We start from the raw sequence: 16057 nt of genomic DNA on the forward strand, positions 1-16057 counted from the left end.
CTCGAAGGGTTTCAACAAAGCATTTTTAAAGGCAAGATGAGGGGAGGGGTGTCCCAGGGTATGTGATCAGCTCATGCACAATTCTCTGGTTAATGGTGATCAATCCTTAGGCGCCAGTAGGTCTGGAGGCTACCTGCTCATGATCTTCAGGTAGTTAATTTCTTCCTTTTGGTGGTGGTTTTTAGCCTTTGAAAAACTCAGGAAATATGCATGAGATACTATTATCTGGGTACTTCAGAGAGGTACTACAGCAGAGGATAGGGGGAAATGCCTGTCCCAGGAAGGCCCCATAGGGTCCTGCTCTGTTACACTAACATAAGTTCTTAATTTCTTGACATTCTTTTATTTTGAGGAGTGTTTGAATGTTAATGAAACCTCCACCTATTGAATGTTTTATTTATGTTAATAATATTATTCCAATAGGGCCATGGGATGCTTAAGGTTTGATAATTAACATTAGATTTTTACTGTTAAGTAAATGTTTTTTATTAAGAAAAATTTCTATGTGTTTACAGAATAAAGACAATGATACTCTTAAGGATCTACTGAAAGCAAATGTTGAAAAGCCTGTAAAAATGCTTATCTACAGTAGTAAAACACTGGAGCTGCGAGAGACCTCAGTCACACCAAGTAACATGTGGGGTGGCCAGGGCTTGTTGGGAGTGAGCATTCGTTTCTGCAGCTTTGATGGGGCAAATGAAAACGTTTGGCATGTGTTGGTAGGTATCAACTGTGAACTGTTACTTGCAGTTTAAGAAACAGTGTAGAAAGGTGTTTTAATAGTGGTTGTTTCCAATTTGGTGAGATTGTAGGAGTATTATTAGGCTATTTTTAGTTTCTGAAAATCAGAATTGATTGCTTTTAAAATATGGATTAATAAAAAAGAAAAAGAACTTGAGGAAGAGAAGCAAATATGATGCCTAAGAACTATTTTTCTAATGATTTATGCATTAGAAGAAGGTATTTTAAAGCAAATAGCTACAGGAACTTCCCTGGTGGTCCAGTGGTTAAGACTCTGCACTCCCAATGCGGGGGGGGGGGGGGGGGGGGCCCAGGTTCGATCCCTGGTCAGGGAGCTAGATCCCACGTGCTGCAACTAAAGATCCCGCATGCCGCAACAAAAATCCCAAGTGCTGCAACTAAGACCTGGCGCAGCCAAATAAATAAATAAATATTTAAAAATAAAATAAAGCAAATAGCTACAGAAATGTTTTAAATATTTATTAAATATTGTGGGTTGTTTAATGCTTGGGAGATTAAATATATATATATATATATCCTATAGTTTCTGATCTGACATCTCTAACAAGAAAAATATAGGGGGGGTTAAATTACTATAATTAAGGACTGAACTATACAATTTGGAAGATTATTTTATATGCAATAATTTGATGGGGGGGTTGTTTTTCTGTCATCCTAGGAAGTGGAATCAAATTCTCCTGCAGCACTGGCAGGTCTTAGACCTCACAGTGATTATATCATTGGAGCAGATATGGTCATGAATGAGGTAATTCGTTTGTTTATTAATACTAACAATTATTTAACATTTTCTCATTAATGGTTAAGTTCAGAAGTATATTTGCACACTTTACATTTAAAGTTGAAATTTAGGTCTTTGTTGATCAAGATAGCTTACGCTCCAGGGTGTTAAACAGAAATCTGGGAGGTGTCTTACTAGGTACAGCTGTGAGGAAAAACATACACTCTGTGGCAATTGCACAGATTTTGTGTATGGTATATGTCAGAAATCTCTTGTACCTCAAGATTAAATCGAATCCTCATCTTGATTATTGATTTCCTTTTCTCTTTTCCTTTCTAAGGTAACAAAATTGGCTTAGCTGTATTAGTTGGATCCTTTTCCTTGTCTGTTAGCTAGTGGAAGTATATATTGCTAAATCACAAATGAGAGAAAAAATAAGGTGCCCAGAGAACCAGGTCTTAATAATGGATAGTAAGCAGAATATGTAGAATTTGGGTATAGAAGACTTATACTAAAATTGCTGACTAGGTCTTACAGAACTGGACATGAGGCCTTGCGTTGTGTAGATAGGTAAAATATTGAATTAAACCTCGTTTGGAGTATTGGTTTTAAGAAGTGATTTTTATGTCTAGCAGCAGGGCCCAGAATCTGGTTCTTGTGTGTGTAGTTTTTTTCGTTCTTGTTGTTTTAGGTGTGTTTTTTGTTTGTTTGTTTTAGGTTTTTGTTGTTTTAGATATTAGTCAGGTTCGAGACCTACTATTCTAAAGTTCAGTAACAAAAACATTTTTCTCCTGTAATGCTTTTGCAGTCTGAAGATCTGTTCAGCCTTATTGAAACACATGAAGCAAAACCATTGAAACTTTATGTGTATAATACAGACACTGATAACTGTCGAGAAGTGATTATTACACCAAATTCTGCATGGGGTGGAGAAGGCAGGTAAGGTCATTTTTTAGACTAAGTTATGACTACTTAAATTTACCAGTCAGATATGTTGTAAACATTGTTTTTATTTTGAAACAAGTTATTGGTTTATTGTAAGACTTCTCTTGAGAAAAGGAAAGAGCTGACCTAGAATATTGAATCCAATAATTCATTTTTTTAAAGCACATATTTAGTGAGCATGGTACACATACCCAGTCCTTTTTTTTCTGATCTAAGAACTAACAAACTTTTTTGTTTTGTTATTTTAGTAAAATAGTTCTCAGTTTTATTTTATTTTCCCAAAATTCCCTCCTCAGCAGTGGGACAATACAGTATAACTTTCTCTAGCTGCTGGGGAAATTTCTTAGCACTTTGTGGAAACTGTTACCTTTTAGAAATGGACAGGCTGATTTTAACCAAAAGTTAGACAAAATTGCAACAACAATAAAAAGCAATTTAGAAAGAGGATCAAGCCAAGCAGAAAAGCAAACTTTATAAAATCAGTTTTCTGGGACTGTTCATCAAGTCAGTTCCCTAATTTCAAAAGGCCAGACCAAAGCAAAGCATGATGACTTAACATGGTATCTTTAGGTCTTCTGTCTACTATTTAAATTGAAATTTTTCATTATTTTGAAAGTTCTAAGAACCTTTTTTAATTTGAGGAATTGTTGAGTGTAAACCAGAATTATAGGAAAGCCTGGAGTTTGGAAACTTCTACCAGTGTTTTCTAAAAGTTCCAGCACTTGCTGGGAAAAGGATGACTTAGTTGATGCAGACGGAGAAAGCCTGTTTGCTCACAGTACCTTTACCCACACTACCTGAGGTTCTACAGCTAAATGTATATTGTCACCAGAATGCTAACTTGTTGCAATTTGAGAAAATGAGATAGAAAATGTGGCCTGTCTGGGGGCCATACTTGACCAAGTTATCACTGTCCTTTGTCCAGGTTTGTAAACACACAGAAAGATGATCTTCTTAAGGTATTCAAAGTTGATTTCATTTCAGAGGGACTGCCTCATATAAACTAAATTTGCAAAGAAGCTTCTGTCTTCATTAGAGTGGCAAATTTTCAGTTTACAACAGAAAAATACCCCCTCTCCAGTTAGAATAATACTTAGATCCTATTACTACCACAAGATTGCTTGGTGAGCATGAAATGAAAGTCTAAGGAAGAGATTCTAGATGGGGAAGTTCAACAGCAAAGAACATTACTAGTTCATTAATTTTTAATTCTGTTGACTAAACACTGCTACATTCTTGTTCTTGGAGCCCTTCTTTTCTAGACTTTAGCAGTTATTCTTTTTCTATGGAAGACATTTTTCCTATTGACATGGTTTAGTACCACTGATCAGCCATTGCTTTAGACAGGCCCATACAGACCACTTTCCTGAGTCCGCCCCCATTTGGCATATATGTGCCTCTGGTTTTCATTCCTTCCTCAGAGGCTGACCACATTGCTTTCATTACAGCACATTTTTCTTAGCTTCATTCTTGGGCTGTCTTTAAATTTTAAACTCTTGCCTCAAGTGCCTTCTCTACCACCACTTAGTCCTTTTGATTGATAAGCACCTTGTTTTTAAATGTAGCTACCTCTGAAAGGCTTGTATTGATCAGTATAAATTATTTAATCTTTCTTTCTTCCTCTAAATCTATCTGAGATCCAGTTCAGTAAAATTTGCAGCTTGATGGTATAAGGGAGGAAAAGTGAGAGAAGAGGGAACAAGTAATTTTTTAATATGAAGCATTCTTATGAAATCAGATTTGGATAAGGAAAAGCCGAAGTTGGCCACTGCCTGCTCTCCCAGCTTTTGGTGGTAGTAGTACCCATGGAAATAACAGATGCCCTGGCAGGAGAGAGACTCAGTGATACCTGTGCATGTCCTACTCAGAAAGTGCAAGTAGTTTGGAAAATAAAAGCAGTTGTGATGGAAACATAACTTGGAACCTGATTGTGAAAAGCCTTAAATACCGTGGTCTGGAATTTGGATATACTTCGGGTAGTGTTAGTTCTATAATATTGTAACAGTGAGGGTTCTTTGGTTCCAAATAGTAGAAACCAGCTGCAGCAGACATGAATTTATAGCTACGGAGTCACTCATATAATCAAAGACTCAGAATGGGAAAGGACAGGACTCAGACACCTTTAGGGATTTAGAAAGGAAGAACTAATTGGCAATTTCATCACTTTCTACTGAAGGGATAAAGCCATTTTGGTTTTTTCTGTCACTTCCAAGATTTGCAACCCTGGGCAAGAGAGGTAAATTGGCCTGGCTCTGGTCATGAGCCACTCCTTGTTTTGGGCAGGACAGGCCCCCTGCTTGACAGTCCCACCCGCGCTCCACAGAACAGCAGAGGAGTAGTTCTCCAAAGGGAAGAAGGAAAAGGAAATGTTGGGAAGACAACAGACTCTGGAAAGAAGACAACAGACTATGGGAAGATCACTCTGGAAAGTGATTGTATCTTATTAGAAAGATATCTCTGGTGGCATTGGGAGGATGCATTAGAAGGAACCTGGATTAATTTGGATTGATATGTGTCAGGTTCTGAAATAGACCTATAGGTTGTGTAAATGACATCAACATACAAAAGTGGCTTGGAGGGGCTTCCCTGGTGGCGCAGTGGTTAAGAGTCCGCCTGCCAATGCAGGGGACACGGGTTCGAGCCCTGGTCTGGGAAGATCCCACATGCCGCGGAGCGGCTAGGCCCGTGAGCCACAACTGCTGAGCCTGCGCGTCTGGAGCCTGTGCTCTGCAATGGGAGAGGCCGCGACAGTGAGAGGCCCGCGCACTGCGATGAAGAGTGGCCCCCGCTTGCCGCAACAGGAGAAAGCCCTCGCACAGAAACGAAGACCCACCACAGCCTAAATAAATAAATAAATTTAAAAAAAAAAAAAAAGTGGCTTGGAGCTCTTCAGTGGAAAGGCTATATGTCATTCATTGAGCAAATAATTACTTAGTGTCTGCCATGTGCCAGGAACTGTTAAGGCAGTAAACATAACAAGGTCTCTGCCTTCAAGGACCTTACCATTTTATTGGGAGAGACAAAATAAACAAATAAATATGCAATGTGTTGGATGGTGATAAATACTTGAAGAAAAATAAAGGAGAGTACGGTTAGTGTCTGTGGTGGCGAGAAGGGTGCTATTTAATAAAGGGTTATCAGAGGAGACTTTTGATAAGATGACAGTATTTAAAAGAATGGAGATTTGATTTTCTGTTTCAAAACCTCAAAAATGCAAGCTGTGATTGATAACAAAAACTTTAAGAAAAAAATATCTTCATAGCCTAGGATGTGGCATTGGATATGGTTATTTGCATCGAATACCTACACGCCCATTTGAAGAAGGAAAGAAAATTTCTCTTCCAGGACAGATGACTGGTACACCTATTACTCCTCTTAAAGATGGATTTATGGAGGTAAGATAACTTTACTGCCTGATTATAACATAACTTTCCACCCAAATGAGTAGATGTGTGGGGTGGTAGCACTTATTTGAGACTGGGCAGATGATGAGTTAAATATTTAAGTGCTGGATTTGAAGTTCCTGTAGGATATCCAAATGGATATTTTCTGGTTCTAGATTTCAGGAAAGAGGGCAAGGCTAGAGATACAGATTTGGGAATCAGCAGAGAGAGGGTAATTTAATCCAATGAACATTGATAAAAATCATCAAGGGACTGGGCCTTGGTGGGTCAGAGGACCGAGGCCAGAATCTTGAACATCCCTAGTGTTTAAATGGATGGGCAGAGAACGGGGATTCAACAAAGGAAGCTCAGGAGAAGGCCAAAGGGAGAGAACAGAGCTTCAGGAAAGGGGACATAGGCAGCTATGTGAGGTACTGCAGAGAAGTCAGGTGAGAGAAGGAGTGAAAAAACATGTCCCGGGCTAGAGCAACTTAAGGCTTGATGGGATGCAGATACCAACTTACAGGAGATAGAGGGTGAGTGGTGAGTGATAAGGTGATGATAGCTGCTGCTTCCTATTTCAAGAAACTTGACTGGGAAAGCAAAGAGAGCTAGGGGTGTGGGAAGTATTACAGGATCAAAGCGAGGCTTTTTAAAGAATAAGAGGTATTTGTGCAGGCTTATAGGCTTTTAAAATGTTTCCTGTGCAGGCCTTACAGGACAGTTAACTCTTCTGCATGACTAAATAAAAACCAAACATTCAAAAAGAAAATGCTACAGTTGTAAAGAAAGGGCTGCTGCCACTGTCATTTTATGGTGCATGGTTGGGCCATCCGCAGTTCTAGAGGAAGTGAAGGGGAGCTATGGGGAAGTGTAACCTCTGCTCACCCCCATCCACCATTGGCTTATGACCAGAACCAGTGTTGTTGTATGTTTAGACTCCTGCTACCATATCTGCTGCCCCAATCAGTGCTCTCTGCCCCAGATGAGGCGCTATGGGCAGTCTGAGAAGACCAGAGGGTGAAATGGCAGCTAGGGAGAAGGGCCAGAATACAAGTTATGTTGGAATGTGCCAGAGGGTGCTGGAGCTGGCATAAGTTGGAGGATTCAGAGGTGAAATCACCCATCCACCCATCTGGAGTGTCCATATAGATTCATTCCCACCCCCACCCCATGCTCCCAGAAGGTAGAGATCTGGCTGCGACATTCATTCATTGATGAGAAAAGGTAAGGAGGACTCATGAGGTTAGACATCTTAAGAAATTTTTAAGGAATCTATCATGGTGTTAAGACTTCAGCTGACTTCTTCCATGAGCAGTGAAAATTGAAAACACAAAACTGGCTGAGAATTCAAAGAAGAAGAAAGCAGTGGTGCTTTAAGGGTTGAGTATAATCTTTTTTGGCTGGCTAGGAAGGAGGAGAGAGAATCTCCTCCTGGTGTCAAAGTGGCTAGAACAGTGTGTATGATGGGCTAGATGCCATGTGTTAAAAGACTGGAAGTGACAGGAGGGGGAGATGTTTACAGTGCGTGGTCCTTGGCACGTATCAAAATTAGGAAGGAGTGTCTGAAAGCCAAAGTGCCAGGTGAAAGCTTTTGACAGTTAGTACATGATCGAAAAAGGTATCTGTAGGACTGGTGAGAGCCAATATTTATATTTTCTTTTAAGTAAATTTGAGTAATTTTCCTTTTTTCTTTCTTTTTTTTGGAAGGTCCAGCTGTCCTCAGTTAATCCCCCGTCTTTGTCATCACCAGGAACTACAGAAATTGAACAGAGTCTGTCTGGACTTTCTGTTAGCTCAACTCCACCAGCTGTCAGTAATGTTCTCAGTACAGGTGTGCAGAAAAATAGATTCTGTTTTCAGTCTACTTTGTTTTACATGATATTGTTTTCTGTCCCAAGCTGTAGAATTTTAAAAGTTGTTGCCAGTGTACTTTGAAAACTGTAAACGTGCTCTGCATTGACAGGCCCTGTCTGAAAGCTGGTACTAAATCATCACAGGCATTTGAACCTCTTCTCAGACAATTTTAGACCTTGGGCTTGTCTTGTTGTAGAGTCAGGATTCTACCTTTAATTTCTGTTTAATAGCTCTATTTACTCAACAAATGTTTGCATATCCCCTAAGTAGTAGACACTGGGGATACAAAAGTGAGCAGTTTACCATTCCTTTCCTAGGGACTCAGTCTTGCTCAGGGGACATACGCCTATCTCCTCTTTTTCTGTACTCCTTGTTCTACCTAATATACTCCTTTTTTGTTTGTTTGTTTTGGTTTTTTTCAACAGCTTTCTGGAGATGTAGTTCACATAGCATTCAATTTACCCATTTACAGTATACAATTTAGTGGGTTTTGCAACCATCACCTCAATCAATTTAGAACATTTCATTACCCCCAAAAAACACCCTGTACCCGGTCACTCCCTGTTTTCCCCCAATCCCACAGGCCTAAGCAATTACTAATCTACTTCTCTTTCTAATCTAGACATTTCATATAATATGTGTGGTCTTCTGTGACCTTCCTCTCTGGCTTCTTTTCCTTAGAATAGTGTTATCCAGGTTCATTCATGTCATAGCATATATTAATAATTCATCTTTTTTTATGGCTAAATAATGTTCCATTGCATGGATATGACACATTTTGTTTATCCATTCATCAGTTGAGGGACATTTGGATTGTTTCTACTTTTTGGCTATTATGAATAATGCTGCTGTGAACATTTGTGTACAAGTTTTTGCATGGACATATGTTTTCATTTTTCTTGGTTATATACCCAGAAATTAGAATTGCTTGGTCACATGATACAGTTCTTAACTTGGTATGTTGATAGAGTTTATTTTTCCCTTTCCTTTATTTATTTATTTTTAACATCTTTATTGGAGTATAATTGCTTTACAATGGTGTGTTAGTTTCTGTTTTATAACAAAGTGAATCAGCTATACATATACATACATCCCCATATCTCCCCCATCTTGCGTCTCCCTCCCACCCTCCCTATCCCACCCCTCTAGGTGGTCACAAAGCACCGAGCTGATCTCCCTGTGCTATGCGGCTGCTTCCCACTAGCTATCTGTTTTACATTTGGTAGTGTGTATATGTCCATGCCACTCTCTCACTTTGTTCCAGCTTATCCTTCCCCCTCCCCATGTCCTCAAGTCCTTCTCTATGTCTGCATCTTTATTCCTGTCCTGCCCCCAGGTTCTTCAGAACCATTTTTTTTTTTTTTTAGATTCCATATATATGTGTTAGCATACGGTATTTGTTTTTCTCTTTCTGACTTATTTCACTGTGTATGACAGACTCTAGGTCCATCCACCTCACTACAAATAACTCAATTTCGTTTCTTTTTATGGCTGAGTAATATTCCATTGTATATATTTGCCACATCTTCTTTATCCATTCATCTGTTGATGGACACTTAGGTTGCTTCCATGTCCTGGCTATTGTAAATAGAGCTGCAATGAACATTGTGGTACATGACTCTTTTTGAATTATCCTTTCCTTTTTTTAAATCTCCTGTTTTCTGGTTTTCTTTCTTTATACCAAGAGTATATTATATACTCAATTAATGTTGACTAAGTGGATGAAATACTGTGTCATTGTTTAGTTTTATTTCATTAATAGCCTTTTATTCTTGAGCTCTTTTTTTAATACTTATATTCCAAATTTGATCATATTCCACTTTGTTCTCGAATGGATTTAAAACAGCCCATCAAGATGCAGTTAAGGTCAACAGTATGATCCCTGGAGTTTGTCCCCTAGGTTCAAATCTCAGACCTTTTCAGAGTCTTTGTTTTATTTCCCAAAGATATGTATGAAATTTAAATTTTTTATTTTTTATAATTAAAAACTTGAAACATATTCAAAAGTAGATGACTATTAATAAAGATTCATTTGCGTAACAAGTAGTACAACCAGCCCCCACCGCCCAGCGTCACCAGTTATCAGTACGGTAACCTACCTCCCTACCCCCTGCTCTTTGCTGGGTTTTTTTCCCAGCTTTATTGAGGTATAATTTGCATACCATAAAATTAACTCACTGCAAGTATAGAATTCAATGATTTTTAGTAAATTTATGGAGTTGTGCAATCATCACCACAGTCCAGTTTTAGAATATTTCCTAGATGACATTAAATGTTAATGTCATCAGTATCAAGTCATGGATACATTTGGAAGAGATTTTAAAGTTTATTTCATTCAAGCAGTGTTTGAGTTCTTTTTATGATATTAAGATTTTTTTCTTACATCGCATCAGATGTAAGAAATGGTTTTTTAGTTTATTCCTGAATAGACTTTCCAAGACAGCAATCCAATCTGTGTCTGATAACTCTCACCAGGCTTTACAGTAAGTGTTCCAGTGCAAAGTGTTCTGGCTTTAGGAGATAGCTGACATCTCTCTTCAAGTTCCAGTTTCTTTTGAGAGGCATTTTAAATCTTCCCTAATTACATTACAGTTATATTGTCATGTAAGCGCATGCACTGAGATCCCTGGTCTTATTACACTGTAGAGAAATGGTTTCTTGAATATTAAAAGATAGAGACGTAAATAAAGCAGAAATTGCTCAAAGGAGACTGAAAGAAATCAGCATTTTCACTTTGAGTAAATAAATTTAAAAACACTCAAATGTTCTAGCATTATAACACGTGAGAAACCACTTTTTGTTAAGCATTTATTTTTCTGTCTTTGCTTTAATTACATTGCTGCAAAGTAGCCCAAACAGTAACTGTAGAAACATTAAAGTATGTGGTTTAAAAAAAAACCTCTGTAGATTTGAAAATTTTGGATTAAGAAATTTTCAGAAAATGAATATATCATTTTGAAATGACATTAATCGATGTGACCCTCTCACACTTCCTGTCTCCCTTTCTTTTTCTGCCCCTTATCAGAATGTAAATTTCCAGAAGGTAGTGATTTCTATTTTCTTTATCCTGTAAAGTTCCTCAGTGCCTAGAACAATGTCTGACATATAGTAGGTGCCCCCCACCCAAACTTTAAAGACTGAACACACCAACCAACCATCCAACCCATTTGAGAATCTGATAAAACAAAGAACCCTCTTCTATTTTTGCATGGCTCCAATTTCTGCAAAAAAGTAAATACATTACTAAATAAATTTTAAAAGCTATCTGAAAATGGTTGCTTCAGACTTTTAGGCACAATTCATTCTTGCTACCATATTTAAGCAGATCTCTGTAAGACAAAATCTAGAATCCATGTGCAGTATTACTGTTGTTTGGACATCAGCAAAACCTCCCACATGAGTAGGTGGTAAACATTAATAGGTAATCTTTATTAGGTGGTATCGTAAGAGTTACTTGAATGTAAAGAACATGACCTCCTCAAACTAACAGCAGTAAAAGTGGGAATGTACTAGACTTCAAAGGAGTGTCCCAGAATCTAAGGTCAAAAGGAAATGAAGATTCAGGAAGCCAGGTCATTCTCCCCATCTCTGGAGGTCCACATGCTCTTTTGTCTCTTTCAGGCCATGTACATCATTCTCTTTCACAGACCAGAATTCACTGTTTCATGGGGCACATAGCCCCCCAGCAGCCCCAGGTGTACGTGGGCTTTTAGGTCAGGAGCCAAATAGAGACTGAGTAGGATCCTTGTGTCCCATTTCCAAATTTCCAAAACAGTTTTCTAATCCAGCCCTGCTTAGGTCAGGAGTAAAACTCTTTCCCGGTTTTACTTAGCTGCAGAGGGCTTGCAGAGCCCCCTGCCCTCTTGGCTCATGGTCTGCTAACAGCCATTGCGAAGGGCCAAGGGCAGAGCAAGTGGATGAGCTGTGGCAGGGATGCAGCCAGAGACCAACTGACTAAAGTCACACTGAGTGAAGACCTGACCACGGCGGGAGGGAAGGGACTGAAGACTGTGTGAGATAGTCTGCTCATTCCTTATCAACTGAAATTTTTAAAAGGTTGTGCTTTTATTTTAGGTGTACCAACAGTACCATTATTGCCACCACAAGTAAACCAGTCCCTCACTTCTGTGCCGCCAATGAACCCAGCTACTACATTACCAGGTAAGCAGCTGGAGACATATATGTAATAACAATAGCTTTACTGATATTTTGCATCTTAGAAAACAGTGAAAAAAATTTATACCTTTGCGGTGACTATTTATGTCTTTTACTCTCATTCTATCTCTGCTGTAACTTTGTGATAAGTGAGACCAAGTGGCAATGAACTGCTGTCACCAGCTAGTCAGCTGCTGAGCCTTGGGCTCCTTAACCCCAGCCAACCATCCTCCCTGCCCCCAGTGCAACCTGAGGCAGGAATAAGGAGTATATAGACTGTCCGTCCTTCAGCACAGGGCTTCCTGGTCGTTGTTTAGTGAATAAGACATTGTGTCGTGGAGGAGAGCAGTCCTTACTTGAGTCTTCAGTAGCTCTAATGTTAGGTTAGATTTTTGTTTATTTCACTTACTGTGAAGACCAAGTCCCTTTATCCAGCAGATAACGATCAGATATTATTTCAGTGATCAAATATACTTGCATTGTGAGAGCCTTTAATTGTATGGCTAAAGATGTCATTACACAGACATATTAAGCCATTAACCAAATGTGTGCACACACAGAATGATAAAGGAAGTGTGGTAAAATGTTAACATTTGAGAAGTTTGAGTGGAAGATATACATGGGGATTCCTCATATAAATTAGCAACTGTAAGTCTGAAATTAAAAAGGAAAAAGAAAAAAAAAAAAGCTGAGAGACTGTAAACCTCAACCATCAAAGAAAATCAGTTCCATATTTGCTGAGATAAATCAGCCCCTTCTCCAAGACACAGGCCAGCATCATTCTTGCTTTCGGGTTCAGAAGTGTGTGTTTGTTTTAACCCTTACCCACTTAGCCATCTAATCACTTAGGTATAGAAGGATGCTTCACTTGGGAGAGATTTTGTTATTGTTACTGTTGTTACGATACAAAACTGCCACACGGTAAGTGGACTTCTGGTATTCTCACTTTGAAGTGGGTAGTATTTTCTTCAATATGCAAGGATTGGATGGTTTATCTTTTGTCCTCTGCCTTCTCTTCAGGTCTGATGCCTTTACCAGCAGGACTGCCAAACCTCCCTGCCCTCCCCAATCTCAACCTCCCTGCCCCGCACGTTGTGCCAGGTGTCAGCTTACCAGAGCTCATGAACCCGGGTATGTTGTCCATCTTGCCTTCCTAGGACTCTGTCTAATAAAAAGCTTTATCCAGGAAAGGCAGTCCTCTATTTCAGTCTTTTTCTGGCAAGGGCAGATCAGTTTAACAAATTTCAGCTGCTTCAAATAAAAATCAATCTTTTTTATTTAAAAAGCTTGAAAAAGAAGAGGAGGAGGAGTGTCTTTGTGATGCTCCTCTGCCTGGCTGCCTTCCCCCCCCCGCCCCCCCCCTCCCGCTTTCTCCTCTCCTGCGCCTGACAGCTCAAGCACCACAAAGGCCAGCTGCAGAAATCAGGAGCAGTGGCGTGGCCTTGCTGGGCTGAGTTGGATGGGAGGTGTGTGCAGTTCACTCAGTGGGGGCAGATGAACTCCCTGTGATTCTCCTCATGTTTTGGGCAGCTGCCACCCAGGGAGTAGTGATACCTGTTTTGCGTGGCTGAGGCTAGCTGGGCCTGCTGCTTGATAAATATTCTTCATTATTAACAAATTTTTTATAACAAAAACTGTGAGAGATTTTAGCTACAAATAGTTAAGTTCACAGATATTCAGAGTGTTTACACTCAGATTTTATGCACTGATGAAAATGAAGCAGCAGAATGTCCCCAAAAGTCTGCTCTTCTGGTTAATGATTGCCCAGATTATCTTTAGCTTTGAGATGGCCACAAGTCAGGTCTGACTTTTAATTGCTAATCTCAGGAATTTGGCCTATCAGTGATGTCAACGAGTGATCTTATTACACCGTGGTGTACATTGCCACGTTTCTAACGGCCCCTGTTGTAACACTCATCATCTACACGTATTCGTTACCCATCCTCATTAACCCATTTGCTTTTCAGCGCAATGGGTTAAAAAACAAATGAAGTCAGTAAGTTCAAACTAATGTTTACTGTCTCAGTGCTCCCTTTGTCTTTTCTTTTGTGCCCTGTATTCTTGGCTTCTGGCTCTGCCCTTTCCCCAGATTGACAGACTCTAAGAGCATTAAGGGTTTCACCAGGCCCCAGGTTGCCGCAAACCTGTTTTACAACCTGCTTTTCCTTTGTTTCTTAAAGAGGTAATACTCTTTCCCTTCATCTGCATTTAAAAATCATTACAATAAACCCGCCAAGTGTACTATGAATAGTTATACTATAAATAGTTATAAAGGCTGAGTACTTCTGGTGAGGCTAATGCCAGGGGCTACACAGCAGGCCCCTCCCTTGTGAAATGTTCACAGGAGGCCTGGCCCCTGTGTCTCCTCTTCCTCTTGTCTGTCCAGAGGGCAGCTTAAATCCACCTGCAGCTTGCCCGGGAGAGTGGAGTCCTCCTGCTGGGCACTCCGTGTAGCTGCATCGCAGGCTGGGTGGGCTCCTGTCCATCCTGGCTGGGAGAGTCATTTCCTCCCTGAGCTCTGGGCTGAGTCACACGAGGGAACCTTTCCTCCTGGCCAGCTGGTCCTGCAGTGAATATTTAACTCTGTCCTGGCCTCCAACTGAGGATAATCAGAAGTTGTGATTTGTATTGTCTCTCCTCAGCTTCAGTTTCCTTAACGAAATGCAAATTAATAGTCGTGTGATGCTGACTGCTGCTCTTCTAGTGCTGGGAGGATGTGTGATCTATGCCGTTTTTGTCCTAGGTTTGCCACCTCTTCCTTCCCTGCCTCCCCAAAACTTACCTGGCCTTGCATCTCTCCCCATGCCATCCGAGTTCCTCCCGTCATTCCCTTTGGTTCCAGAGGTCTCTTCCGCAGCAGCCTCCACAGAGCTGCTGTCCTCTCTCCCACCCACCGGCAGCCCACCCTCCGACCCTGTCCCGACCACTGCAAGGGCAGATGCCGCGTCCGCACTCACCGTGGGTGTGACGCCCCCCACTCCCAAGGCCCCGGCCACTGTTGAGGACAGAGTCGGCGAATCCATCCCAGCCAGCAAGAAGCCTGTCTCTGCGGTCACGGATGCAAACGCCTCTGAGTCACCTTAGCTTTGGACCGGCCTTCGGAATTGGCGTGGTGTGCTTATTTCACCACAGGAGTGTGTCTGGAAATGCAAACTATCGTTAATTTCATACTAGTTTGTACCGTATCTGTAAGCATCCTGTAAATAATTCTAAGGGGAAGACTAAGCAAGAGGACGTGGGTTTGTATCCTGCCAAGTGGGGGTGGGGCTCATGGGCCGGGGAGGGAAACGTCAGGTAGTGCTTGTATTTTAAAACAACCAAAAAGAATTGTAAGGGTGGCTTGCTGCCAGGTTTCCACTGCCATTCTTGGGGGCGTCCGTCCTTGGGAAAGGTGGTGACAGGGTGTCTGCTAGGCCCCCTGTCCTCCTGCTGCTCCTTCTGTAAGAAAATGAAATACTTTATGCCTAATACCCACACGCAACATTTCTTGTATTTTGTAAATCATTTGCGAGAATGCAGACCACCTCAGTAAACCGTGAAAGGAAAAGATATTTTACTTTTTGGTCTCTGAGAGTCATATCTCTATTAAGGTTTACATGAAAATTCCAATGAAAGATGTTGTTAAAGTTACACTATGTGCACTATTAATTGAACATCTTTTTATTCAGCCTATACACAGATCTTTGTTTTGAGCTCTCAAAAGTACTCAGACAACATTTTGTAACTGCTGCCGTTGTTATACGTCCACCAAAAAATGGCATTTAAAAAGAAATAAAGATGTTGCACAGTTTTAAACCAGAAGGTGGCACTTTGTAGCTACTTATAATATTATAGCTATACTGGGAAGCATAGATACAGCAATAAATTACAGTAGTTTTGCTTTTCTTCTTGTGGTACATTTAAATTACAACTCCTGACTGCCATGGTGCATTCGTTCCTCTCCAGTGCATCACACTGCGTTCATGTAATTTTTCACGTCTGACGTTTGCTGTCTCCTGAATTTTCTAAGAGATGGTAAGTTATGTGGAATGGATTTATTGAATGAAATTAAATGCATATTATATCTCTGTTTTTTAAATAAGATGAAAGATTGATCGGTTATTGACCTGGCACTAGCATGAATGTTGCTGGGGGAGCAGCGCGCGGAACTGGTCTGTGATCACTAGCTGGGAACTAGAGTTATCAGCGCCCACCCAGTGCCAGCCAGTTTCTAGGATAGGTCCATTTCTGGAGCCGG

At 40.4% G+C, this 16057-nt stretch overlaps 1 protein-coding gene across 1 annotated transcript in view; it reads left to right on the forward strand.

Annotated features, from left to right (window-relative positions):
• GORASP2 (golgi reassembly stacking protein 2) overlaps window positions 1–15615 on the forward strand; it is a 29716-nt gene extending 14101 nt beyond the window's left edge. The window contains exons 3-10 of the mRNA XM_057551309.1: window positions 516–719; window positions 1421–1507; window positions 2289–2419; window positions 5688–5820; window positions 7519–7642; window positions 11740–11826; window positions 12841–12951; window positions 14564–15615. Coding sequence (XP_057407292.1) covers window positions 516–719; window positions 1421–1507; window positions 2289–2419; window positions 5688–5820; window positions 7519–7642; window positions 11740–11826; window positions 12841–12951; window positions 14564–14904 — 1218 coding nt within the window. The 3' untranslated portion in view covers window positions 14905–15615. The remainder of the gene's footprint in view (window positions 1–515; window positions 720–1420; window positions 1508–2288; window positions 2420–5687; window positions 5821–7518; window positions 7643–11739; window positions 11827–12840; window positions 12952–14563) is intronic.
• Window positions 15616–16057: the final 442 nt, after the last annotated feature.

This window comes from Balaenoptera acutorostrata, chromosome 8 (assembly GCF_949987535.1).
Source record: "Balaenoptera acutorostrata chromosome 8, mBalAcu1.1, whole genome shotgun sequence".
NCBI lineage: Eukaryota > Metazoa > Chordata > Mammalia > Artiodactyla > Balaenopteridae > Balaenoptera > Balaenoptera acutorostrata.